Source organism: Calidris pugnax, unplaced genomic scaffold (assembly GCF_001431845.1).
Source record: "Calidris pugnax isolate Ruff unplaced genomic scaffold, ASM143184v1 scaffold94, whole genome shotgun sequence".
In the NCBI taxonomy this organism is placed as follows: domain Eukaryota; kingdom Metazoa; phylum Chordata; class Aves; order Charadriiformes; family Scolopacidae; genus Calidris; species Calidris pugnax.
Genome location: NW_015090822.1, coordinates 2,081,520 through 2,109,321, shown reverse-complemented (window position 1 = coordinate 2,109,321; position 27,802 = coordinate 2,081,520). Strand labels below are relative to the sequence as shown.

The following is a 27,802-nucleotide window of genomic DNA, read 5'->3' as shown; positions in this document are numbered from 1 at the left end:
AAAGTAATTAGCAAAACCCACGTGAGCTGCATTTACACACAGACAAGGCAGAACGTCTCTTAACTGTTGGTGAGAGCCTTAAATTATAGTCTTAACTTTCCAGCAGACCTTCAAATAATGAGCTAAAGCTGTCCCTTGTAACTCTTCATGTCATTAGAGTACCTGGCACATCCAGAAAGAGCTATTAGGGCCATTAGTCTTACTGTAGCTGTTTGGGAGAAGCGGGGAATAAATTTTGCATTCTAAATATTGCTGCCCAAAAGTGTGGATTTTTAAGGTTTACAGGCTTTGTGCTCTATCTCTGTCTAAGAGTGCTCTATCTCTGTCTAAGAGTGCTGACATATTCGGAGCAGTTTTTTAGCATGTCAGGGTATTTTTGTATGCATTCTGAGTGAGCCATGAACTACCTAAAATTCCCAGGGAGGCATTTAGAAAGTTAAAACATGAGCAGACTTTACGCACATATGATGGAACATGTTCTCTCCCTCTGCAGTTTGTAATTACAAGAGAAAAAAAGAAACCTTCAAAAAACCCCAAACACTGTAGGATATCTCAGTACTAACAAAAGCCTAACAAGGAACTTTCCAGAATGGCAGAGAAAAGAAAGAACAGAGATCCTCTGGGCCAGTGCAGTTTAAGAGTGAGTCACAGGTGACGTGTGATGTGAGGAGAAGACTGAGAAGCGAGAGGGCCACATCCAACGACAGCCACCATGGTACTGCCCCTTCCAACAACCTCCTTCCTCAGTAATTCAAAGCACGCCTTTGTGATTTTGTACTGGCACACGTGCCGGTAAACACAGGGTTTTGTTAAGAAGATTGCATAATTTTATTGAAAACATGACCTAGTTACTTAGTATTTCACTCTGAGGAACCAAATCTAAGGTGTCAAAGATGAGCGATGAAGGTGATTGTCTGGGAAATTGCTGATGGAAAACTGCAGCAAGCTTGACAAGAGGAAATTTTAGGATACGGCAGAATCTGTTGCCAATGCAAAGGTTACCCTGAAATGAGACAGACAGGATCTATAGAGGACAAAGTATGGAAAACATATGCTTTGATAAAAGCTCTAACGTGATTTCTTTTACAAGCAGATTAAGAACTCGGTCAAGACAGATGAGCCTGTTTGGTGGGAGCTGACACCTTTGGCAGCCCAAGTGCAAGCAGGATGAAGAAGGCAGTGAATGAAAATACTGAATTTCTAAGTAAACTACCTAAAATAACAACGCAATCTCGGTTCGGGTCGTTTCTCTGCACTACTAATTCCCAGTTTAACAACATTTCATGACTTGAATGGATTGCAAGTTTGAAAAAAAGCAAATAAAACAAAACAAAGCATGAAGTGCACCAGAACAACAGGGAAGAATTTTAGACTCTGCTTCTTTTTCAAGTTGCCTGATTCAACTTCAATTTTTTTTTCATTTTACAACAGAGTTGAATGGATTGCAAGTTTGAAAAAAAGCAACTTATGATAAAACAAAACAAAGCATGAAATGCACCAGAACAACAGGGAAGAATTTTCGACTCTGCTTCTTTCTCAAGTTGCCTGATTCAACTTCAATTTTTTTTTCATTTTACAACAGAGTATGGAGCCTCAACTGACTGAACTTATACTGAATTAAAATGTGGATTTTTCCTTCCTCAGTTATTCTAGTGGAAGATAAACAGGAAATAGGCCATATAAAGTAGAGATGTGATATACTAAATTTGTAACTGCTTTTACAGAAAGCCACAGCACTTAAATTCTGTGACTGTCTACCTGATTTACACACATCTCAGCCGATCACAAACTTCCTGGCATTTAGATCTATCAGGCTGAGGAACAGCCTCCTAAAAGGGGTTAGAGGTACTTAAAGATGAGCTGGACAAAGCATGTGAAAACACACCGTCCATCTCAAGTGGATGGCATTATGCAGTAGCTCTTTTCCATTACTGAGATGTATAAATCTATTGTACAGAAAGGCAAGATATCATGATTACAGCTAGTGTTAGGCTTCCAAAGGGACACAAAAGGTCCTGTTTGTAATGTAGAGGCAGCAGGGAAGCAAAGGAGACTTTTCTCCTAACTGAAACACACCCTGATATTCTATAGATGATACAGAATGGTGCGTAATCTCAGGAAAAGACATTTGGCATTTTACTGTCAGATTCTTCCATTTTCAAACGAGGCTATTATTTTCCATTAATTTCCAGATTTTCCATCTGACAGAAAGGTTTTGAATTCCAAGCCTAAAAATAGCTGCAGAAAAGGAGAAAATTATTTTCAACTAAAAGTGAATCCACCAAACAACTCTCTCTTCCCCCTGCCAGTGGCATTGGCTGAACGTGAAATTTTTCAGTTAAAAAATAAGCAGCAGGAGAGAAGGTGCATAAGCAGCGTGGTCTATGTGAATGCATATATAAATATATGTTTACACATATACACACGTATCTAAAACTCCAAGTAATCATTTCCACAAGGAAGGTCCTGTCCAACATGTGATATGACAGCAGAACTGGGCAAATCTGCAGACTTTCAGCCCAGAGCCCTCTCCTCTTAGAGTTCCTTTTCCAGCAGAAAAAAGCCTCCCACATCCATCTCCCACTTGTGGAGACAAACTGCTCATGAACATTGGACTAATGATTCCTTCCTGTATTCCTTAGCCATTTCTCAATTCTGGGGATTCCTGATTGACCAAGAGACCTTGTGAAGAGATACACAACAGGGAGAAGGAACCATTAGGAGTATGAATTTCAGAACTGGAAGAAGGGAAACAAGATGATGCTGTAAATTGTAGTTTGAAGTCTTTCTCTCTGTACAGGAAGGTCACAGTTCACTGTAGTATTAAACTCTGAATGTTTGAGATGCTGACAGCCTTAAGTTAGTTTCAGAACATCTTAATTGGAAGCTGTGTCAATATTTGGCAGTATGAGTCTTTTAACTAATGGTCCTGAAAGTATCTCTTGAGCAGTTCTTCCAGAATGTGAATGGTTAGCCAGTGGGACAATTCCTACTTGCCTTTTTATTATTAATAAATCTTCCAGATCCTTTTACCTGTGTTGCAGGTGCAAGTTCTAATTCTGAGGTTGAATCAGAGTCCAAGGCACTCTTGACGTTAGCCAGCTCCGACTGGGATCTGTTTTCTGTGGACCTGGAAATGATGATTTACAGACTCATCACACTAAGACACACTGCCTGACCTGGAAATGATGATTTACAGACTCATCACTGCAACTAAGACACGCTGCCTTCTCTCTTTCAGCTTCATAAGCACATACTGATCAATTAGGTTATTTCCTTTAACAGAGTACAAGAGTACAAGACTTCACCTTGGCATACGTGCATTTTTGTGCCTCAATATCTTAAAATTCTTTCTTCCTAGACAATGAAACCCTGGAGGACCAAAATCAAACTCACTGAGCAAAACTTGTGTAAAGCTCTAAGTTAGTGAAACCCACAGATAAAGGGCAGGTTAAGATACAGGATAAGCAGTATTTGGTCAGAAAACTGCTTCTAGTGTATGAAAATGCTAATTATGGTCATGCCTAATGTAGTGAATGAGTGTTGCTTGCATATCAAGAAGGCAGCAGAATTAATCTACATGAACTGTTCCCAAGGGCAAAGTCTGATTCTTCCCTCCTTTACATCCCCTGCAGTTTTAGGGAACATTGAACTGCATGAAAATTAGTACTTAGCCGGGTATTTTATCTTGCCTCTTCCAGTTATACGCAGAAATTCTGCCCTCTTGGTAGTAAAACCAAAATCCACTGGATACCCAGTGACTCTCAGATCACTGCCAAGTATCCAGTTCTACTCATTTTAGTCACGTTTGTTGTTGGTTTTGGCTCACTGGGTGCCTCTGCAGAACTCTCACCACCATTTATTTAGTAATTGCACCCGCTACTTTTCACAACATGAAAAATTGGTGGCAAAATGCCATTTTATAGTGTTCTTACTTATGATACATTGTCCATAATGTCTGTTTGAACACACTTAATGTAATCATAACAGATCTAATAATATGGCTTGTCATCAAGCGAGCACTCCTCTGAATTCCAAGAGCTGCACTGGAAATGGTTTTGTAAGGAAAGCAAAAAGTTGTACCATAAAAGCTCTTTTGATGGAGCTCTGGATGATGCTGATGTTCGCTCTGCAGAAGGGTGGACCTTGCTACTCCTTTCTCCATGAAAATTGACGTCATCCCATTTCTCAAGCTGTGTCTGAATATCCACTGAAAGATAAGAAAAGAAAAGGTGAATCTTTTAAAGAAACTGCTGCAGAAAACTCTGTTAGATGTAGGTTATAGTGAAAATGGTGCCACCAAAGACTGTATTTTAGTTAAGGTCCAACGCACAGAAATGCTGTGCACGTTTCTGGCTGATATTCTGTGAAAATACTTGAGAATTCACAACATTTTTCTAAATGCATTAGCATTAATGGTGAGAATGTCAGTGGAACTCTCAGCTTAAAATCAGTTATTTGTATGTTGTAGATATTTTGATAAAATTATAGTAAGTATTTGATAGTTTAGGATATTTTTAATTTCCTAATTGTAGTCAAATCTTTAAAATACAACTTCTTTTAGTGACTACCATTTAAAAATGACTGTGACAGCAACTGCTATTATTCAGTCATGTGTCACACTTGCTTTGCAAAAATCAAATGTTCAGCTCCTCGTTGAAGATAAAGTTCTCTAAAGGAATTCCTGTGCCGTTGAGTGGAAAATTTGCTACCTTGGTATAAATTACATTTACCTTGCAAATTTCTCAGTCGCAGTGCAAGTAATTTAGTTTGGATGGAACTAAATTAAATTCACCTTTTCCAAAGCTCATCTATAGATCATGCTTGGCAGATATAGAGTTGTGCCTGGGATTTTTTTTTTTTCAATCCGTACAAATATAGCTCTTTTGTCAAGAATGGATTTTTTTTCCCTCGTATGCATAGATAAAGCAATATTTACAAATATCATATATATTTCTGACATCTGCAGTTCTGAAAAGGACGTCCATTATGGACTTTACCAGTTCCCCATCATACCCCTATAGATTTTTCTACCATTTTACTGACCCTGATTAAATTATTTTTTGAAAAAATCCTTTCAAAACTTTATTTGCACATTTACTGACAACTTAATAGGTAAAATGGCAAAGGCAAAAGCAAAATGTGTTTGCAGTGATGAAGTGTTTTAAGTGGTTTATAACGTGGAAGGAGGGTTCCACTCCCTGCTAAAATGAGGTGCAACAAAAAAAATCTGGCGTTGCTCGTTATTTTGTGATAGTAGGGAGGAGTGACTTGTGCTAAGCAAGGCTCTGTAGCACTCATAAAATAGCTACACTCTTACCTAAATCTAGTGAAGACTTGTCTGAAACTCTGACAGTCTGGGCTTTCTGCTCAGTATCCACACTGATAAGGTCAGAATTGTCTGTCTTCTTTCTGTGGGCTGAAGCTTTTAAGCCTTCGCTTCTTGATGGAGTCTCTGATTTCTTTACTTTGTTTTGGGATTGTAAGACAGGTTCACTAAGATCCAAGAGATCCAGACCTGCTGATAATACTTAGAGACAAAATGTTAGAATTTAATGTTGGTTTAATGCAAATAGTTCACTTTTTAAAATTTGTTTTAATTGGAAAAAAAATTACTAACTGGATGCAGTTGAAAAAAGCTTGATTTGCATAAAAGGCTTTTCCTCTGAAAATCTTAAAGACATCTTAGGTCTTAAGGCTGTGGCCTTACTCCACAGATTTTCTTCTGTGTGAGGGTTCCCTGGACAACTGACCTTTTAGATAAGAATTGGTTTAATTTTATGGTTTCTCAAGTGCTGGTAACAGCTGCTTTGGGCACTACTGTGGTGCCACGTGCCATTATGGACAAAGCTGAGGAGAAATTCTTGGGTCACGAAGGAATAGTGGAGTGTTTAGTAATGGTTTCTACTGTTGTTGCTGTTTATCTTTTAGGGGACAAATAGTGACTATAGTTATAAATTCTACTGCTATTTCTATTAAGGACTATATCACTATGAAAGGCATGTTCAGTCTGAGTTCTTTATTTAAGAGTTGCTTAAAAAATAACATTTAAAATTCTTTAGCACATAAAAGATAGAAAAACTCCCTCTTTATCATAATTTTATAGGGTAAATGTTTTTGACAGATCAATTTATATTATCTCTTGCAGTGCATTACCTGTGTTCTTGGTAAATCACTGAATTTCATCAGTCTTCATAAGAAATTTTTGGTTTGTTATTAAATAAATCTAATTAACCCCCCCAAATCTGATTGATGTTCAAGGCAGATCTACAGATACTTACTTTCTTACAAAAGACACCACTCTTAAACAACCTGAAATATTTCTATTCATCCCTGTAATATCTTTGGCTATATATAAAAGGAAATCATATTATTTACAATTATTATTTAATTCAGTGTTCCAGGTTTTGTTATTAGAACTTGCATACTGTTTTAGACACATATTAATTAGATGTGAAGATAATTATCCAGCTGTCAGTTAATCATTTTAATAATTTGTATGTGTATAGATTTTAATTAAATGGCTTCTAACAAACCAATTCATTTTATGGGATAGAAACAGAACCTAGTAGCACTGTGCTGATTTTATTGTATCTTGGTTGATCTGCTCAACTGCTTTGATTACCTTTGCACAAACACCGAATGGGAGGAGGCCAGTTTCTAAAAACACTTCCAAAGGGCAATATACTTCAAATACAATTCAATATAATTCAAAAGGCTTTCAAGATTCACTTTTACTTTTTATTATCAGTTCTACTATCTCACTGCAATGCAAAGGAGCTAAGAAATGTGTTCGATCCCTTCATGGATAAAGTGTCCAAATGCAGCCTGGATAAACTGTTTTGGTATCTCTTCTCTTTTCTCTGACATCCCATTCGAGTTTTTATTAAAGAAAATCTTTCTGGAGCAACAAATGGGTTTGGTTAAAACCAGACTAAATGTGGCTTACCCATAGGTTAAAGTTTTACAAAAACAAAGACTGAGAATTGGTCAAGACAGTATGTGCTTCCCATTGAACTGAAACAAGTTCCCTTGAATTCAGCCCCAGAGATCTGCTGGAATTTGCATCACATCAGATTTGCCCTCAAATGTAACGAACAAACTTTTCTCTACTATTAGGTCAAGCAATTATAATTTAATACCAGCTTATAATTTTGTGCAAACAGTAAGAAATCGAGAAATCACTTGACAAAAATATACCATAATTAAGATAATACTAAAAGTATTTCTCTCTGGTGCTGGACAGTGAAGAACTTTGTTTACCTGCAGTATTTGAAGTTACAGGCCTTGCAACAGCTTCTGGTTTAGTTTCACAGAGAAAGTCGTCAATGGAGGGGCTCAGAAGGGGTCTGCTTTCTTGTTGCTCGTTCACCAGCTGGCAAGAAAACAAACCCAGGGTCACAGAGTTCACTTGGGTGCAGAATTCAAAGAAATAAAACATATTCTCACACTATCACGCGCTTTAGTTTTGATTGGGAGACAGTAGGATATTGCAATTAGAAGATGTACAAATAGCTCTGGGCTTAAAATGAAAAACTTTAGTGACTCTTTTGGGGCAAAATCATATTCTAGTTTTACAAATTGCACAAAAATAAAGCAGCAGGGTGATTTTCCCATTGCTATTGTTGCCTACTCTTGCTTATAGGGCTAAAGTATACAAGGCCTGATGTAACTCCCTCCAAATTGATGGGTGAAGTTGGGCTTCTCTGTCACCAGGAGACTAAGCGCAGGAGGGCAAGGAGACTAGAATCAACAAAAATCTGGATTTCTCCAGGGTTCAAGAAAAGTATGAAGTGGCAGATGTCTAGCAAATATTTTTTTGCTTTTCAAAGCTTGTTATCACATCCCTAGAAATTTCTTTATTGTGTTGTTTATGTAACAAAGGCCCGCTCAGCAACAGGCCCTCATTAGTTTGATACCAGCAGTGTATTGTTCAAAGTCCCTTGATAAAATTCTACCATCAAACTGAAAGAAGATTGGCGGCAATATCCACTTCATCAATTTTGCCAGCAAACACAAGATTTAATTTTTACTAAATTGGGTCTTCTTTCTGCTGCATTTACAGCATTTTTGTTTAATTAGAAAACAAGCAGGTTCCTCTTCTCTGACTCTCTTACTTTTTGAACATATACACTAAATTCATCAGAGATGGGCCTCCCAAATGAGCAGAGGAATAAGGAATACGTTTTACAGGGAGACTAAACGAGTTTGACTTTCTTAGGCTAACAAAATGAAGATTGAGTAAGAATATAATTTTTCTTCATGTATACATACAGGGAGAGCGGTCAGATGACATTGGAGGAGGAAAGTTATTTCAGCTATTGAGAAAGGCTGGCACCACAACAAAGAGATCTAAACTGGCCATGAATAGATCTGGTCTGGGAATTAAAAGAATCCAACTATCACAGAGGTGGAGTGTATGAACAGCATTTTTTATAGGGTAGAGAGACAAAAAGCCTAACTATTCTAAATGGCTTTTGACAAGCTTTCTCCACAGCTGCTTATAATGTGATTGCTTCTGAGAAGTGGACTGTGGCCCAGAGGATCCCTCCCGGTCCCATGTCCTGTGCTCCCATGACTAAAGACTGGAAGCTGTAGGAGCTTAAAAGCATTGCTCCTGTGAGAAATAATCTGCCTTCAACTGAAAAATCTGCGTCAAAACAGACAGCAAATACATTACCGAGTCTGCTAATTCTTAGTAAACACAAACTATGTGTGCACTGCCATAGAACGTATTAGAAAAATATGTTTTGTCGTGAAGCAGACATTTCATGAGGAATCAGACCTTAAAGAATGCCAAGAGGTGATGTTTTTGGTGGAGGTAAGCAGGCAGTGGGGCAGGTTTGTGACATTTCTGTGTACGCAGTGCCACTTGGCAAGTCCTCGCTCTCACACTTGGAATTTCATTTTGCTGCCTCATATATCGTACCAAATTCATCCCTAGTTTAACTCTGCTCAAGTTATTAGAGTTAGATCAGGCATGAATTTGGAGTAGCGCTATAAAACATTCATGAGATGAAAACTATTATCTATATTAAAGTAATAATTTATGGTTCTCAAGCACCTTTCAGGGCGAATATCACAGAATGCTTTAAAACATTCATGAATCAAGCCTGGCACCACCGCAGCGCCGAGGAGCATTATCTCTACATTGCAGACAAGAAGAAGCAAAGGGAAATGAAGAAAAGTGTCCCATCGTCACCCGGCGCCGGGCTCGTGCCTGGGAGATCCGTACAGGCACCAAAAGCCTGCAAAACTGTTGATTTCTGAGCGCTAATTTACCCAGGGAGTGCCATAAATTCTCATAATGTCTCTGAGAACTTAATTTTTCCTAATAAAAGCCATTTTAATTAAAGAACACCCCCCCACACACTGCCTTAACCAAAGGATATCTAAAATCTGTGGAGGGTGATACTCCCTATTACTAAGACATCTGAAGAGATGCACCCAGAGTATAGAATACTCTGAAATTAAAATGAGTTTTCTGACTGACTTCTGCTGTTGGGCAGCACCACAGAAAAGGGTGTTTTTTTGTTGTTCCAGAAAGCGTATATATGGGGCTTTTGGTGATACTAATTCTATGATTCTATACTGGAATCTATGATTCTATGATTCTATACTGTCATGTGATGGCTGATATGAGCCCCACTGCTTAAATTTACTCAAAAGGAGGTTTATTTAAGCAGAGATCTGAGACGGATCACAGAGGCTGGCCCAGGTGGAGATGTTGTGTTGGAGGCCATGTCTGCTGTGTTACCCCTCAGCACAGGCCCTGAGGAGAACCACCTGAGCTCTATTTTCTGTCCCGTCACCCTCCCCAGCTGGTCTGCATTTATTCAGCTGATGTAGTTTATTTCCTGCAGCTGCCTTTGGTGCTGAATTGTCCTTTGTCCAGTTTGGGTGGGGTCTCTGTGCTGCCCCCAGAGCTGCTGTGAGAAGAGGAGGAAGAGGCAGCTCATGGTGGTTCTCCTTCTGGGCGCTCCTCAGGAGTTGAAGGGTAGGTGGAAGCCCAGTGAATTGTGCTGGAGCAACTGGTTTGGGGTCAAAATAATCAAACCCTTGGTGTTCCTGGGCGTGGGTGTGTTGGGGTTTGAGGGAGACATTGCTGTGGAAGAGGTGCTGTGCTGGCTCCTGGAAAGGGAGGCGGGGCCATGACAGGGATTTCTTCCCTCTAGTTAATATCCAGCCTGGTCTCAGCTTCCTTCAGCCTGCACCTCTGCCATGCAGCCACCCCAAAATCCTGTCAGGACTTCTTGTCTACCGCTGTCCCCACAGGAGGGCCCTGCCTGAAGCCTCACCCCAGCGCCTCTCCTCAGGCCTGGAGCCTCCATGGGGCAAAGCGAGCCTACAGCTGCTACCATGGGGCAGCTCTGCTGTCCTGTAAAAGCTTGCTTTTTGCTTACCTTTGGGACATTTGGCTTGTAGTTTTAATGCAAGTACCTCTTGCTGTGATGGTGTTGGTGTGTTTTATTGTGCTGGAGATAATGTGAGTGAGATTATTATGTACACAGCAACTGCTATGGCTTTGGGTTTGCTTTGCTCCCAGTCTACATCCTGTGTTGTAGTAAGAGTTATGAAACACTTAGGGAGTAGCCTGTATTTTATTTATTAATTTTTTAAGGGGGTGGGCAGCTGACAGAGCTCTGTTGTGAAAAAGTTCCATGGAGCTGCTTAGTTTGGCCTTAAGGCAGAAGGAGCTGGAGAACAGCCGGTGCTCAGGGGAACAGAGGATAGGACCAACTTCTTACCTAGTGTCACATGTACAGTTGATAATATTCACTTGCACATCCTGCCCTGCTCATGGCTACAAGTGCTTTGACTGCTTTCTCTTCTTAGAGCACTGGGCTTTTGCTGTGGGAGTGCTGGAGCGTGCCGAGGCCATCAGAAAGGTATGGTCCTGACATCCCATATTTATACACTCTCTTACTACCTTCCTGATCTAGATCTGTTTGTGGTGAGCCATGCATGCTGGTTTGTTTGTTTATGGGTTTTTTTAATGTTAGTAGGGCATAACATAATGCTGGTCTTCAAGATAAATTGTTTGGAATCTGAATTGGGGGGTTCTAGTCAGGCATAGGCAGCTAATTAGCACCTATGTTTTGAGCACATAGTGAACTAGTTCTCTTAAATTAAGTGCCTAAATTCCCACCATGTTCAGTAGGGAGAGAGAAATGCCTAGAAAAGCCACTCCAGAGGGAGATCCTGCCTGCCTAATTTAGGCTGTCCCTCAGGAGGCTCTCAAAGGCACCTAGCTTTCCTACTGGCTATATATGGAATTTATTTTAGAAGGACTGGTTCAAGAGGCACCGAAAATTTAGATGCAATTAGCTACCCAAGTTAGTTGGATTGGATTCTACCCATTTTTGTCACCTGAGGCTGACTGAATTACTCAAGGCACTAATTTAGGAAGCACCAGACTACTAATGGGTAATCCCCTGTACAGTTCAGCAGCAAGGCTGCTCCTGGGCTTTTACACCTTCTGCTGTACTGGCTTGTGTGGTGGTGAGGGTGAGATTGGTGTGTATCAGGGAAATGGTCTGACCTAGAAAGCTTGATGTGTGGTAATGAATGTGTGGTAACGAGCATGGGAGAAAGCAGGATCCTTTGACCTCAGATTTTCTAATGGAAAAATTGTATTTTTGAATTTTACTCTGAGTAACTTGTCTGCTGCTTGGGTGAGACTGGACAGAACAGGCGAAGGAGACTTATTTGAGTAGTTAGTTAATGTATTGTTCTTTTAACTTAACCAGTGGCATCTACTAAAGCATGAACTTCAGTCCCTAATTAATTTATATGATACACAGCAGTGGTTTCTTAATGGATGGGTTGTCTGCAGACATCTGGCACATTGTGATCTTTGGTGATGCTCACAAGGGTAAGAGGAAAAAAGTGAATTCACTTCCAGTAACTATCTATTTCTAAAAGCTGAGAAATGCAAACCACAACTAGAATTTGAGGTTACTGTTCTCTAGAGCATAACTGGAATTACTGACCTGACGGTAGTGTCTGTGGATCATTATCTTGGCAGGATAAGAAGTGGAATACTTGCTTTTCTTCTCTCTGAGGGAGGTTTGTAAAGGGAACCCCTGACAAAATCACTAGTCTCATGCTAAAAGTTCAAATTGTACGAATTGTTTTTCTTCACCCACTTTCCTAGAATGGTTATAAACATTTCACAATCCAGATTATCTCACACACTTGATTTGCTGTTGTATAAGTAAGTGTGATGGCTACTTGACTCTTTGCATTGCTCTTGTGCCAGGGTCATATTAATCTGTCACTTTTGTGTGAATTTATGTCCCAACAAAACTGACATGCCAGCTGCATATCCGAGTTTCATAAGAAGAGAGAATCAATTCACAGGGCACACAGTAAAACTGAATTCCACCTAATGTGAGTTGTGAGAAGATCTAAAATGGAGATAAACTCATTTGACCCTCCTGCAAAAAGCCCTTTGGTGTTGCTGCCTCCCTGAAGACCACTGGTCTTGCTCAGCAGGTGGTAAGGGGTGCTGTGTTGCTAAGTGGTAGGAGGTGTGTGGAGTGGCCTGTGAGTCAGAGGTGACAATAATTTACCTGAAATCATACAAGCTGAGTGACCCCCTGGGGCTTATTGCAAACAGCTGAGAGAGGGTTTGTGTGAAGCCAGAGAAGCTGAGGGGGGATTACTACAGAAACTGTATTGGATTTACACCCTATTGAATTGAATTTAAATTCACATGCCAGCTGTGTTGTTTAAAACCTATGCTTGATGTCTAAATCAGTAAATTATAACGTGCTTATTTGTGTCTTCGTAAATGGCAGTTGCATTGGGTGGTGATAACTCCTGCTGTGATTGCAGTGTCACAGGAGCATCCTATTTGTGTTTGTAAGTGCTGACCTACACAAGTTATGCTTTATTTTTGCAAGGTAGAACTAAGTATCTCACAGTTCTCCATCTCCTTCCCTCTGCTCCTCTTGGTCTGGCTGAAGGGAACTAAACATGGGAATTGTTAGTTGTACCTGGCTTCTGCATTTTTGGCTTCGCTCCAGCAAAGCACTTAAACCTGTCCTGCAAAACTCAAGGTTAAGCATGTGCTCAACAGTCTCGCTGGATCAGAGCCATGGGGGGAGGCAGAGGAAAGTTGCTCTTGTCAAATTTTGACTGTGACTGACAATTTGGCCTCTACTACTCATGTAAAAAGGTGATTTACTGTAAATCTGTCTGTTGCATTAATATCTGCATGCTCTACATGCCTTTTAAATAAGGGAAGCTGTTTACTAAACTGAAGTGCCTCGCCTCCCTGGTGTTTAAAGATTTTGTTTATTTATTTATTTTTCCCTCACTTGGTTGTGCCTTGTCTTTGAGGTGTTACCCTGTGATTTGTCTTTTAGCCTCTTCCCTTCCCCATATCACTGTCTGAACTGGAGGACTACTCTGCAACACTGATCAAAGACAAAATTAACTCATCACAGATGCTTAGAGATCCTTGAAGTGGTATAGTCGCTAAGAAATTACAAAATATAACTCATCACAGATGCTTAGAGATCCTTGAATTGGTATAGTCACTACGAAATTGAAAATACTCCTTTAAAGAAATTATTTCTGTGATGTTTATTCAAGTACCTAGTCTGCACTCCTAAGCTGGCCTGCTGGTTAGTTGAGGGACTAACAAATCTGACTTGTAAAGTGGGTAAATGCAGGTTAGGAAAGTCTGGTAGAACAGGAAGGCTACAGAATCCAGTTATCTGAGAAGTCCTGAAGAAACCTATACTGTGGGAGGAGGCACAAGTGTCCTGACAATATCTGCGGGGAACACATGGTAACTCATGATGCTTGATTATAGTTTCTGGATTATTCATTGAAATTACTTTTAGCAAGGCAACTCTGAAGAGGAAGTCTGAGGTTGAGAACTGCAGCTCTCAAATGTTTTTAGATAAGGTGCAGAGGAGAGAAACTCGAGGAGTCCTGTTTCACTCACATTGGTATTACATTTGTACTCTGCGGGCAGCTATGATGACTTCTTACAAAATATTAGAAAATTATTTAGTGTTTTTCATTAGTTGAAAGTAAAGGCTGCAGGTTATGGAACTGAGCTGCATGTGCAAATTCTTTGTGACCCACCTGTGATGTGTAGATAAGCTGAAGAGTTGCATACAGCCTCGTGCACTACTCTGAGTATCGTGTATGATCAAATGTCAATTTAGGTGAAAGATGCACAGCCACTTTTTAAAGACCAGATCTTCATGCTACAGCAGCATGAGGACTGTAAAGATGAAGATGAGAGCATTAACAATATTAAATATATCAGGGCTTGTCACAGAATTTAATTTCTGTAAAGCTTATGCCATTCCATCTCCAGCTGTGTTGAAAATGCCCTTTGTTGACTTCCCATGCAACAAAATTCATCTTTTACCGTGCCCTTGCTGTATCTTTGCATAGAGGCTGTGATTACTTAGATCACACAGAATTTTCTTGTCCTTTCTGTGGATTTTTCTTCTAAAATAGAGTTTTGTAGTGTATCTAGAGTGAGGTTGTGGGTTTGGATGCCTTACTGTGGGCAGTCACAGGAAGCAATCATAATTCCTCGTTAAGTTATACAGCCTTTCTCCGTAGGGCTCTGTCACGGTGTGTGCGTTTGCTTTGAAAAGGTTTTTGCAGATTGAAAAGCTTGAGACTGGAAAGCTGTTTGTGGATTTTTCTGGACTTTGAATTTGGAACAGTTTCACAATGAACAGCACGTTCATTGAATATGTAGTACGTGGCTTGCAGATCTTTAACAGGACAGTATATTTTTCCTTAGAGTATTCGTGAATGAAGAACCAACAAATTTCTGACAATTAACTGCTATTTGTAAATATGTCGTATTTTAAAAAAGTTAGACTGGCATAATATATTATTTACAAAAAATGTTTGTGCAAATCCTTCTGTGCTTATGGAATGGTAAGGCATTTTAAAATGTATGAAACAGTACAGTTAACTTTATATTTTATGAAAAAAATTACACTCTTATGTCCCATGGTAATTTCAAATTAAAACTGTTATTTCATGGAAAGTGTATTTAATTTATGTGTCAGAGAAATCTGTATAATTTTAGGCAAGCAGCCAATGTATGACTTTTAGGCATATTGTCAAGGCAACTTTATTATACTCATGAGAATATTTCTGTCAAAATTATGCGTACTACCCTAAAAGCAATAATAGTGTGGAGCAGTATTTAACTTAGAGGTAAAGAATCAATCAATATTTGTACTAGTAAGCATGCATTTATGAATTTTGTTATTTTGTATTTCCATTTTTTATATTGTTTTAATAATAGATGAACGAGTTATCAGTAAAACTTAATAAGAATCCCCTGCTAAACTACTAAAAAAAATATAATAAATCAAACAAGACAGCTTTGAGATGTGTGGAAAATACTGAATTCTTAAAAAAAATATTGAAAAATATGATCTCAAGTCTAGTGCTCCTAAAATCAGTGAAGAAATTGCCACTGTTCTTAGAGAAAACTGGAATGTACAGTGAATTATTGTAGTCCAAACTTAATTATTGTCATTATCAAAAACTGGCATGATTTTTGTCTTTTTTCTCATTAGTGTATATGAATTAGTTAAAATTGAGTTAATTGTGATTTAGGTTGGTATAAAAGAGAACAGAAGCTAAACAGTCACTTTAACTTTCTGCCACTCAGTTATAATGTTATTTAGTAAACATTTATGGAGTGGGCTGTGAATCAATGCAAGTCTAATACTAAGAAGCTTAGAATGAACGCAGTTGATCAAGTGGGACTGTTAACTTTTTATATGTAAAATTATGATTATGGCATCAAATTCATGTAGTGAATCTTCAATATAAACATGAGAAAATATATTAAATTGGGAGCAGAATATTTGCTAATTTTACTGTTTCCTTTAAAAAGTTGAAAGGAAGCATTTGCAAGATTTCCTATTGGAGTTTAAAAAGAAAGGAAAAAAAAAAAACCCAACAATAAAAAATCCAACCAAAACCCCAGAACAAAACAAAGTCCAATGAACTAAGGAAAAAAAAAAACCCAATCAGTGGGATTTAGGCATTGGAAGTGTTTGAGGATTTTACTCAAGTCCTTGAGCAAATACAAATGTGTGTGGATCAACAAATGGCATGCAAATGAAGTTCACTTTTAAAAAAAATAAAAAATATTCCTGAATGCTAACTAATACCTCAGAGAGAGACTATTAAAAACAATCTCTTAAGCATCTGGTGGAGTTAATTGGGGTGTAGTCATGAAACATATATCTTTTTTGACAACTTGTGCATTGTAGCTTGCTTTTTTCATGGGAAAGGATGAATTTCAGCATAGAAACACAGAATGGTTTGGGTTGGAAGGGACCTTAAAGATCATCCAGTCCCAACCCCCTGCCCTGGGCAGGGACACCTCCCACCAGACCAGGTTGCTCCAAGCCCCCTCCAGCCTGCCCTTGAACCCCTCCAGGGATGGGGCAGCCACAGCTTCTCTGGGCAACCTGGGCCAGGCTCTCACCACCCTCAGAGTGAATAGAAATATCTTATTGTATGATTTTATGTTTTTCAGTTATAAACAGAAGTCAGGATAGCTTTCAACATATACTTTGAATTTCTTTTTATTTACTGGTGAATTTTTCATGAACTCCCATTTCTGTTCCATATAACACCAGAGTATGTTTGCCACAGGATCATTCTGGACATGAATTATGTCCTGCAGGTCTTATTTCTTTCTGCTATCTTTATTGGGATCCTACCAGCTTTCCAATTTATGTATTGCAGTGAAGAATCTAAATTAGGTGTGATGGATCTGGGGCAAATAACTCCTGTGACACTGTGAGATTTGTTTGTTTCAAATCAGGCTGGCAAGGCAATTAAGCATGCACTTTTTTTTACTGCTCAATAAAGCAGTTAATCATATTTTAAAGTGTAAGTGTGGATCGAAGTACTTGATGGAGTTGGATCTTTTGAAGTTCACTGACCTGTAGTAAATTGGGAATTTCATAGCTGACTCTACAATTAAACTTTGACTCCAAGGGATATTTAGGTTTAAATTTCTCATTAGAAAGTAATTCTGAAGTGAGCTTTTTTGCTCCTGACAAATGCAAAGAAGCTCTGAAGAGGTTAAACAAAAATTTTATTTTGAAATTCAAATCAAACCTTTATGCACATTTTTTCTCACTTATTTTTCTGCCTCAATTAGAAGTATATTGCTAATAGCTTAACTTCCAGGTAACCTTTGAACTTTCAGCAAACTTTCTTCCACTTTTTCTAGGTTCTGTTCATATTAAAAAATACCTGTTTTATTTGTTTATTCTTCTGAATTATCTTAAAGAAAAAAAGGAGGCAGCACCATGATATAGAGTTATGTTCTACAAAATCCCATTCGGACTGAAAGCTTACTCTCTGTTGATGCTTATAGTGTTAAATTTGGCAACTATTTCTAGGTTCTGTTCATATTAAAAAATACCTCTTTTATTTGTTCCAGTCTCTTGTGAATTATCTTAAAGAAAAAGGGAGGCAGCAACATGCTACAGAGTTATGTTCTACAAAATCCCATTCAGACTGAAAGCTCACTCTCTGTTGATGCTTGTAGTGTTAAATTTGGCAACTACCGAATGCTTTCTCACCCCAATAAAGTGACTTGCAGAAAGTAATTGAGAGACTAAAAAAATAAAAAGATTCTTGAAGGCCTGTTCAATCATGAAGAATAACCCTCTGCTTATTGTAGTATCCAGTTACTGCTGGAATGCGAATGCTTTCTCACCCCAATAAAGTGACTTTCATAGAAAATAACTGAGAGATTAAAAAAAAAAAAAGATTCTTGAAGGTCTGTTCAATTATCAAGAATAACCTTCTGCTTATTGTAATATCCAGTTACTGCTGGAATTATGGTCAGGATTCCCAGTTGCTATATATTGGCATAGACCCACTGGAGTCTGTAATACCTTTTTGGTTTATGTTATTTGAAGATTTGCCTCCAGATGTGATGATATAAAATAATACCTGATGATATACAATAATTTGTGAACCGGAAGCTTCATTAAAACTTAATTCACAGTATTTTTGTTAACAAATGTGTCCTATTTTAGAAAGAGGGGTTTGCTAGGAGCATCACAATGAAATACAACTGTTTGTCTGATTTGTTCTGTGTTGGGTATGTTTTTAGCGTTTTTCAGAGTAAAAGAGACATCTTTAATAATATAAACTCAGGGGCCTCTGTACATTATCACTGTTTCTCTCAAAATGAAGATTTAGTCTTTTCTTCGTGTATCAGATTTACCTGATGCTTCCTATGGAGTCTGCTTCCACGGCCAGACATAATTAATCCTCCGTTAATCAAGGATGTTTGGAAGGGGGAGATGTCATTTTTTTCAGGGGCCTCTGTACATTATCACTGTTTCTCTCAAAATGAAGATTTAGTCTTTTCTTCGTGTATCAGATTTACCTGATGCTTCCTATGGAGTCTGCTTCCACGGCCAGACATAATTAATCCTCCGTTAATCAAGGATGTTTGGAAGGGGGAGATGTCATTTTTTTTTTTTTTCCCCTCCTTTTAGAAAAGCCAATTCTCTATCTGGGCTCGATCCTTGCATTTTATTTGCAGGTTTCTTGCGTAGCTACTTGTAGGGATGCAACTTTTAGAAAAGCCAATTCTCTATCTGGGCTTGATCCTTGTGTTTTATTTGCAGGTTTCTTGTGTAGTTACTTGTAGGGGATGCAGCAACATAGGTACTTAATGTATATAATTCCTTCCTAAGATATCAGGTGCCTGTATGGGGTTCGGTGGTGGTAACTTTGGAAGGACCAGGCCCTATTCCCATGACCCAATTCCATCTGGTTTGGGAAACTTGTTTGCAGCCAATTTGGTATTTGTGTGTGTTTAACCCCATGAGCAGCAACCACATCCATCTGTTTCATCATGTCAAGAGTGGAGACAAACACTTGGATGGTGATGGCTAAATGTATATCACAATATAGACTCTGAATGAGAGGTTTGCATGGACACAGCAAAGAGGAAGCATCTCAAAACAACACTGCAGCCAGACAATTAGGGCACGAATGATGTATGCCATATGGTCACGTAACTGCACAGCACACATACACCATGCAGAGATGGTTATGGCAAATACTCACTTTTTCACTTGATTCTGCTTCCTTTTGGCTTCTGCACCCCTTTGGTGCATAGCAGGGAAGTAGGTATTTGTGTTTAGTGGCAGAAATTACACTGACTGACAGACACAAGCATTTCACTCACAAATTGGTCATGGACTATTGCTGAATAGACTGACAACCACCACAAATGGTGTGTTAAACACTTGATGAACCCAGGCTGAACCCCTGGCCCTGTTGAAGCCATTGGAAGTTTTGCAGTTTTTTTGGGGGGGATGTAGAGGAGGCAGCATTTTATGTTGGTTGCTAATTGTTTCCTAATCACTTAGTAGAAAATTAGAAATGATGCCTTAAAGAGAGCATCCTTTTCCTTTGTGCAACTGCTTCGTAGACATTAGAGTTCTCCACAGGCAAAACATGGTGTTCAACAGGGGCTGAGGAGGAGGTGGCCTAGACCTGGTTCCCAAAGTAGTAGATGTTTCTATAACCTGTGATGCCCTATAACAGGAGGATGTGCTGGCCTTGTGTGTGTCTCAGATGCTTTCAAAAATGACAGGAGCTGTTATGCTAAAACGTGGAAGGAATAAAGCACCACTGGGGATTTTGTTGAGGGCTCTCACAGAAGAACAACTTCTGTGGTGAGATTTCTTTCATTAAACCCCCAATGAGTAGGAAAAACTTGTGTGTGCTAAGTATTAACAGTAAGCCTAATGCACTTGTTTGGGGAACAAGTTAATGTGTGAGAGTGGCAGGAGGGAATAAAATCCACTCTTGTATTGAGATGGAAGTTTTACTGTTGAGTCACTGTCTCTAAGAAACTGTAGAAACCACCTAAGGCTTGATGGCCCCTCGAAGGTGCAAGGTTTAGTGTGATGATGTTACGTCCTTCCTTTGACTGGAGTTGGAGAAATAAAAGGAATGGGGTGTGCAAAATAACATGTTCTGACCTGGACCAGGAGGAGAATCCCAGTGAGAGAGATTGAAAATGATAGTGTTTCGAAGCAGTTGTTTCTTATTTTATATATGCATTGAGTAGGAATATTTTATATATGTATTGCAAATGAGTGTTTGTGGAGTGGACATTGATGGCATGAGTTATAATTGAAACTTTAAACAGGTTTTAAATAACTTTCTGCTGACTGCCGTAGACTGTACTTTCTACAGACCCCTTTACTGGGGGGGAAAAACGTGTTTTTGTTGGTTTTCACATCAAAACATCTAAACCCCTGTTTTTTCCCCCCGTGGGTGAGGAAGGACGGTGAGGTTGATGTGAGACCCTGGAGCTGATGGGTTCCACCAAGGGGAAACCCTGGTGTGCCGCGTTCTCGCCTCCTCAGAGCCCCGCGCTCTGCCCACCTGTGATGTCATAGTAAGGAGGGGCTTTTCTTCTGCAGACTCCTCCCTCGGAATCTCCTTCATCACCATGGCAACAGCCTTATCTGCCGCCCTAGAGCCTTTCCCCTACAACAGCGAAATCAACAATGGCGCCAGTCAGCAACCGCGTCCCAACATCACACCCCGCAACCAGCCAGTCCTTGGCGTTCATGGCTGGAAGCAAAGCCTAGTTGAAAGCAGAATACACAAACACTGTTTAATAATAATAATAATGATTTATCTGTGAACCCATTCGTTGTCATTGTGGTTGGGGTTTGGCCGTAGTCTCGTGACTCGGTAGGGTTGCCCCATTGAAGTCAACGGGAATACGGCCCTTCCTCGCTGGGGCAAGGCTGGCTGGAAACACTCCAGTGCCAACAGAAGGATTTGGACCTCCTGCAGGATAGGACCTCCATAAGAGTAAGGTCTTGCAGGGTCAGCCCCTTGATTTAATTTGTAACCCAAAAATTTATATCCAAAGCACCTTTCTTGTGCTTAAAAATAGCATCAAGCTGATTTTGCAAAAAAAGCACAGAACCTTATAGTTCACTAAGGCAAACGCTCCCTGAAATTTGTAAGTATAACCTGTTGTAGGGCTGGCCCACAGTGTTTATAGCTCTGATAACATTTTAAAATAAACACTTTACGTAAGATAAACAGTCTGGTTTTTGCTAACAGATTATATGGAGCCAAATTCTGCCATCATAGGCATTGCTACAGTTCTCCAAAAAAAAGGTCATTACTGTTGAACTTTAAGAATTTTTAAACTTAACTGTTCGTAAAATTCACTTAATATATTGTAAATATTCAAGACGAAGTTAAAATGTTTTAACGATATTTAATTTTAAGATTGTAGCCAAACGAAAACACTTTGTGCCATACTCTTTCTGAAGCCATACTTTTTATTTAAAAAGGGTATTTATCTTGTTGACTTCACATGGATTTCTGTATTTTGATTTCTTATACTCTTGCAAGTGACAGAAAGTCTGAGCGTTATGGATAAAGCATAACAGCAGAACTGTATTACACTCCTGGCCCTGGGTATGTCCTTATTTTTATACTTAAAAAGCTCCCATTGATTTCTGTGGAAGTTTTAGCTGTGCAAAGACTGCAGGATCTGGCTCCATAAAAGCAGCATTTTACGCTAAAATTAAATATATTTAAATACTTCAAAGTCTACTGCTAGAAGGGGTTCTTCACTACTACATCATATACTAGAATTACTTTCACTAGCACTGTATTCTGTGTCCAATAAAAAAAAACCCACCCAACACTACTGCTTACACTGAACTACAACTTGTTTCAGAAACATTTCATCAATTGCAGGTAAAACCATTATATTCTGTTGTGGGTTTTGAACAGATTTGATTAATCAGCAGGTCACCGTTAGGTTAGTTTGCTTGTGCAACACATTACAGTTACCCTACAGAGTTCTTTGCATGCTGCAAGAGAATCTCAGAGCAGAAGTGTCATAAATGATAAGCATGCTGGATTTGTGATGCCTTTGATATCCCAAGAACTGCAAAGTCATTGTAAAAATGAAATATATTTAGTTCAATGAGAATTACTTCTAATTAGTAAGCATATCAAAGGTTCTTGGCCAATTGCATATTGACTTTGTTCATGATTCGTATGAGATGTTCCAGGTCTATGGAGCTTGTTTCTAGCATGAGGTGTGGAGCTCTCATTAGCTAGCTCTAACAACATGCTATTTGATCTTTATAAAAGGTAGTCCTTTTGTGCTGAGTGATAGAACAAAATAGTTTATCAGCTAGAAGGGATGCATTGGAAAGCATGCAGTGCTTTTTATTTCTTGCAGAGTAAAAACCCACCAAAGCAAAGGTCAGGTCACTTTTTTGAAGACAGAGCCACTTTTTCTTCAAGGTTTCACCTACTGCCTGAAAAGAGTCATGATACTCGTATTAGTGCCTGCTTTTAAGCTTTCATAAACATCACTCTGCAAACCCCTGGGAGTGGTTGGTACCATAGATCATCTCTCTCAGCAGTTTAAAGTGGCTACAGTACAATGTCGAATAATAACCTGATTAATATCTCTCTGCTACCTTTTATGAGCAGACTTTGTATATCTGCTAGTCAAAGCAACTGGTTTGATATGACTTTTTTTTTCTATTAGGGCTTTCTTTTAGCTTTCCTAAAAGACTTACATGTAAATCAGGTAGATTTAGTTCTGGCTACTGGTATGAAAAACATTATTCTGAAACTCAAAGTTAATATGCAAATTCCTGGATACCAGAGAGAGAGAGACACTGCAGTGAAGTAGGCTAAATTCTGAGACGTTGGTGGAGTGATACACAGGTGATCAATTAATTGGAAAATCCATTGATTTTTTTTTTTATGCTGGTGACTAAAAATGGACTTTGGCCAACGTAAGGTGTGGAAGCTTGAAAATTTTGGTCTCTATTTGCTATTGTGAATACTAATGTACTCATTCCTTGCCTATGAAGTGATTAGGCAGAGAATTGGAGAGAAGTAAAAAAAGCTTGTTTGTGATTAGGACAACCTTGTTACTGTTGTGAACTGCAGCTGAAATTATAATCTCTAGCACATTTATTACAATAAATATTGAGGGATTGTTCTTTAAAAAAAAAAAGTTACTATTTACTTGGCCTCCTTCAATGTTAAGTGGTTTTTTTTTTTAGTGTTTTGGCTTGCTGTATGTATTTATCTCTTACAGTACCTTAGTGCTCAAACCCTGTAATTCTGTAACAGCTAATTTTACACTTGCAAGGTCTTTAAAATGAGCAGTTTGATGATAGCACAGATTTGCAAGGTAAGTTATTTTTCTCACGTAAACAACACTTTAATAATTTAGTAAGTGAATTTCCTCGTTCCCTGTTTGTCTGCAATATATAGAGGGAAACTATTGTGATGCAGAGCACGACAACCTTTGTACAAATCAAGATAAACACTAATTGATGAAGGAAAATCTTATTGCTGTCATAGAACATACTGCTCAAGAAAAAGTAAGAAAGATGCCAGTATTTTGTTATTTGATATGTTTAAAACTGGACAGTTCCTTTAGGTGATCTCAAGAGCAAAATAAAGAGGAGAGCTCCGAATATTCCCATGATGCTAAATATTTATAATAGAATTGGTTCAAAATTTAATAACGGTTTCTCTAGGTTTATCCCTTGGGATCAGATAATGGACAGTAATAGACGTTTTCAAAGGAATGCGCTGATTTGGCAGGACTTTATAAGAAAATACTCTATTTTTTTGCAGCTGATGTTTCTGAATAGTTCCAAATTAAATTCTGTACAAGTCACACTATTTACATGTGGCACTCAGTGAGTATTTAATTAAGCTACTGTGAGAGCACGTTAATGTAAATTTCTAGTGAGGCATACAGCTTTGGGGTTTTAAATCAGTGATGCATGTGATGCTCATGTCTGAAAAACCTGTTCTTCTTTAAATATGTGGGACCAATAGATCTCCATCAAGTCATGGTGGGCAGGTCAGGTAGAAAGAATATGTGGTCAGACGTGGTGGACGTTACTGTTTGATGAAATACTATGTAATTCTTTTCTTCATTACAGCTGTTTGCGCGTTTGTTCTTATATATGAAAAGCCAATGGCAAGTTCTTTTAAATATTTAATATTTTGACAGCAGTATTTAGGCTATAATGATTAATTATAGAAATTCTTTGTCATCTTCTGTGCAATAAAAGGATTTTTCTAAATCCATAACGTAATTAGAAGTTTACTTTTGATTAATATTTAAGGTACTGCAGTCCCAAATTCACCTTTCAGGAATATTTATACCACTTCTTCTTTTGAGAAAGTGAACAGAAAGAAATCTCAAGACAGGCATGTTTAAATTTAAGCTTTTGTAAAATAGAAGTTTTAAACACAGCTTCCCTCATAAAGACATTGATAGAAAAAAGTGCTATGCAGGCAGCGCTAGTACGTGTATGATGTGATTACTGATCTCCTGTGGCATCTCTCCTTTCTAGTTGAGGAGAAGGAAAGTAACAACTTGCTGTATTTATGAACAGAAATCCCAAAAAAGTGACCTGCTATCCTCAACTTTTCACATCGGCCTATTGAATTGAGGTGCGTTTAAAAACAAAACAACAAAAAAATCTGACTGCGTATTTTTCAGTTCAGAATACCTTGAAGTTTTGATCTACTTTTTTAATAGTGTTAATAGTTTGGGGAGAGGTTTTTTTAAAGCAAACTTTCTGAAAGATGCCTTAGTGGTAACTTGTAGTTACGGTAGCTGGAGTCCCTCTGTGTTGGGAGAAAGAAGAGACAGAGCTCCTGGATGTGGTGAACTTGGGGAGTTTGGCTGCTCTCTACATCCCCAGGCAGCTGATAGATCAGATTTACGGTTCCAATTAAGCAGCCTATATAAAATGGATTTATGCACCACAAATCTTTGTGGTTTGTGCAATTTAAAAATAAAAATGAAGGGATGAACTTGACTTTATTGTTTGAAATTATGCAGTGTTAACTTTTTTACTGCTGAAAATGAGGATGCGCAGCTATTGCACCAGTACCGTGAGAGTTCTAGTGTCCACAAAACAACTGAGAGCTCTTAATTTCATGTAGGATCTGTGTTTAGTACTTTACATTTTTCCCTTCTTAGGCTTTACTATTTGTGCTTTTTTCCATGTGTCTATCTTTTCATCATCTATTCTTTTCTACTGTTTCCTAATGGTGTTATACCTTGCATCTTATACATCATTACGAATAATGAGCAACCATATGATGAGGCAGTTTTATGAACCGATACAAGATGGATATTTAAACGAAAAATTTTGCTATATCAGATCTAACTTGTTCTCTATAAACTAGTATGATTCTTGCAGGCTAATAGGAGGAAGATGGAGTGAAACTCCCTTGTTTCTTTTAAGTCAAAAAGTTTTATTGGGCATGTACCAGGGAGTGTATCTTCTGAGCAAGGTAACACTTTCTAACGTTGAGACAATAATGACCCAGCTGTAAACAGTAAATCCAGCCTGGAACATAGAGCAAGGTTGGTAAGTGCCAGCAGAGCGAGGTCTGGGACAGAACCAACTACTTAAAGGTTGTTTAAGGTTCTGGTTCTTTTATGAACAAATTATATAATGCAGCTGCTTGTGACAGCAGGGTTGGGAGGACCTTTGCAGTCCTTTTCATTCTGTGTACGCGTCATCTTTTAATAAGGCCATTGTGAATATGCAGAAACTATCTTTTTTAGCACTTATTTGATTGACTTCTTGATAATTTGGAACTGCGTTATCAAAGGGGCAAGTCTTTTGACTGCACGATGCTATTTGACTTCAAAAACTTCAGGGAACAGCTGTAGAATTTCTTTCATCTCTGCTTAGTCTGTGTCAAGGAACATTGTGAAATCATTGGGTTTAGCATCTGCCAGTCTCGACTTTGGTCTTCACAGAGAGTTGATACTAAAATATTTTCACTCTCTCAACTGGAGTTCATTTTATGTTGACTTCAGTATCACGAGCCCCAATTGTAACATATACATAATAACAGCAGATTTAGTTTGTGACTCTAGTAATGCATGTACTGAATTAGAATAAGGTATTTCTAGTGCCAATTCAAGTGAAACTCAAGAAGCTCAGGTCACTTTTTAAATAAACAGGTTGGTGAGTAATGTACTGTCCATTGTTTAAATGTGTGTTTACTGCACATGTGATGTGTAAATTATGTGTGTTTCTCACTTCTAGCACACAATGTCTTGTTTTCTAACGTGTTAGGGGTTCCTCACCTCTGAAATCTGCTACACAATTTTTAATGGATTTGTTTCATAAAACGTACAGAGAACTTGGACAAACATAGTAAGATTAAAGGCCATACAGTTAAGTCTGAATTGCTACTTTGATACATGTAATATTACCGATGAAACAAGTTCCCCTGGTATGACTTGCAGTTTTGTGCAAAGAAGTTACATTTTACTGTAATTACATTACATTTTATCTGTTGTTTTCCCATGATAATTTAAATTCCACTTCCTAATAAAGAAGCAATACTGCACGGAGTGATGTATCTGTGCTGGAACTGGGGTACTTTGTCAAAAAATCACATCAGTGAGAAAGTACTGAATGGAATAAATCTAAAAATATAAATTTTTTATAAATCTTTAAGATTTGCTGTCAGCATACAGAAGCATGCCCCCTTCCATGTATTCTTCTTACTATGCCTTAAGAATTAGTTAGTTTAGTTCATTCTATGCATAATTTGGGGGCTAGAAGTTTGACCATCAGTAAGAATCGTTGAGAATTTTGATTTAAGAGACAGTGAAGATTTCAGCATTTGATTTTAAAACTCTAGCTAAGAATTATTAAATGCTTTCTCTTCAAAAATCTAGAATTTGTTATTTTTGGGGGTAGAAGTTGAAATGATTTTTCAATTCTTTTGCATCCTCCCCCGGACACTGATGATGTTAATCCAGAATGATGAGTAAACCGTTTAATACAGGTAAAATCAGTTTGGATTATAAGTAATCTGTGGACATGTAGAGGTTCTGTATTAGTGCTAATGCTGTTCAAGATGTAATGCCACAGCTGGACTACACACAGAACCAATGGTAGGCTGAGTAAACAGGACACTTGGAAAAATATATATGTAGCTTGTGCTTTTGTAAGAAAGGATTGTTTAGGGAAAACAGTGAAAATACTAAGAGGTGGAGTTTTTTTTAATGTGGAAAAATCTGAGGCTTATCAAAGAGCAGGAATACAGAACAGTTTTTGTAGGAAATTCAGAATAGAGCACATTGTTCTGAGCTAATTAATGATTACAAGACAACTGGTTTTGAGTCTGCTTTATACAAAATGATTTATAGGTGTAGTGGTAGGGTAACCCTCAGTGAAATTATAAGCTGTTCGTGTTTAACCCCAGGCAATGGCTTGAGCTACAAAGCTTGAGACAGGCATTTAACTTTGAGTGCTTGTCACAAATGTTTATAGCTGTTGGGAATATTGATTTTGATGGTTTTGCTTGGATCAGCTTTTGCGTTATCTCAGCCTTAAATTGTGTTGCTGTTAGAGGGTCCTGTGCTCCCTGGTGTGGTGTCCTGACAGTGTATGAAAAGTGTATGAAAATACTTTTAAGTATGCATAAAAGACAATTAGAAGTATAACTGCGCCTGGAATATTATGAAAGTTCCTTTTTAAAAAAGGAAGTGACACAGGTTCTGATGTTAGAATGGTGTGATTTGTGCTCTGCCTGCCTGAAACATGTAACTATTTTTTCCAGTGTTTGCAAGTTTAAGTACTTTGCTCTTCTTGCTCCAGGTATCATAAAACCAGTCACTTCACAGTTGTATGCCTGTGTGGCCAAAAACCAGAATTAGATCCCATTAGCCAAATCT

The 27,802-nt window shown here is 38.3% G+C and overlaps 1 protein-coding gene across 5 annotated transcripts in view; it reads right to left on the bottom strand.

Annotated features, from left to right (window-relative positions):
- The window catches only part of PEX5L (peroxisomal biogenesis factor 5-like), a 100,119-nt gene that overhangs the window by 16,316 nt on the left and 56,001 nt on the right, over positions 1–27,802 (bottom strand). Inside the window, exons 2-7 of one of the 5 annotated variants that reach the window (XM_014939894.1) lie at positions 22,299–22,364; positions 20,449–20,553; positions 7,264–7,375; positions 5,321–5,530; positions 4,084–4,210; positions 3,034–3,130 (exon numbers count right to left, since the gene is read on the bottom strand). In XM_014939894.1, coding sequence (XP_014795380.1) covers positions 3,034–3,130; positions 4,084–4,210; positions 5,321–5,530; positions 7,264–7,375; positions 20,449–20,553; positions 22,299–22,364 — 717 coding nt within the window. The remainder of the gene's footprint in view (positions 1–3,033; positions 3,131–4,083; positions 4,211–5,320; positions 5,531–7,263; positions 7,376–20,448; positions 20,554–22,298; positions 22,365–27,802) is intronic. The other 4 variants (XM_014939895.1, XM_014939899.1, XM_014939898.1 and 1 more) reach the window with 4 other exon arrangements.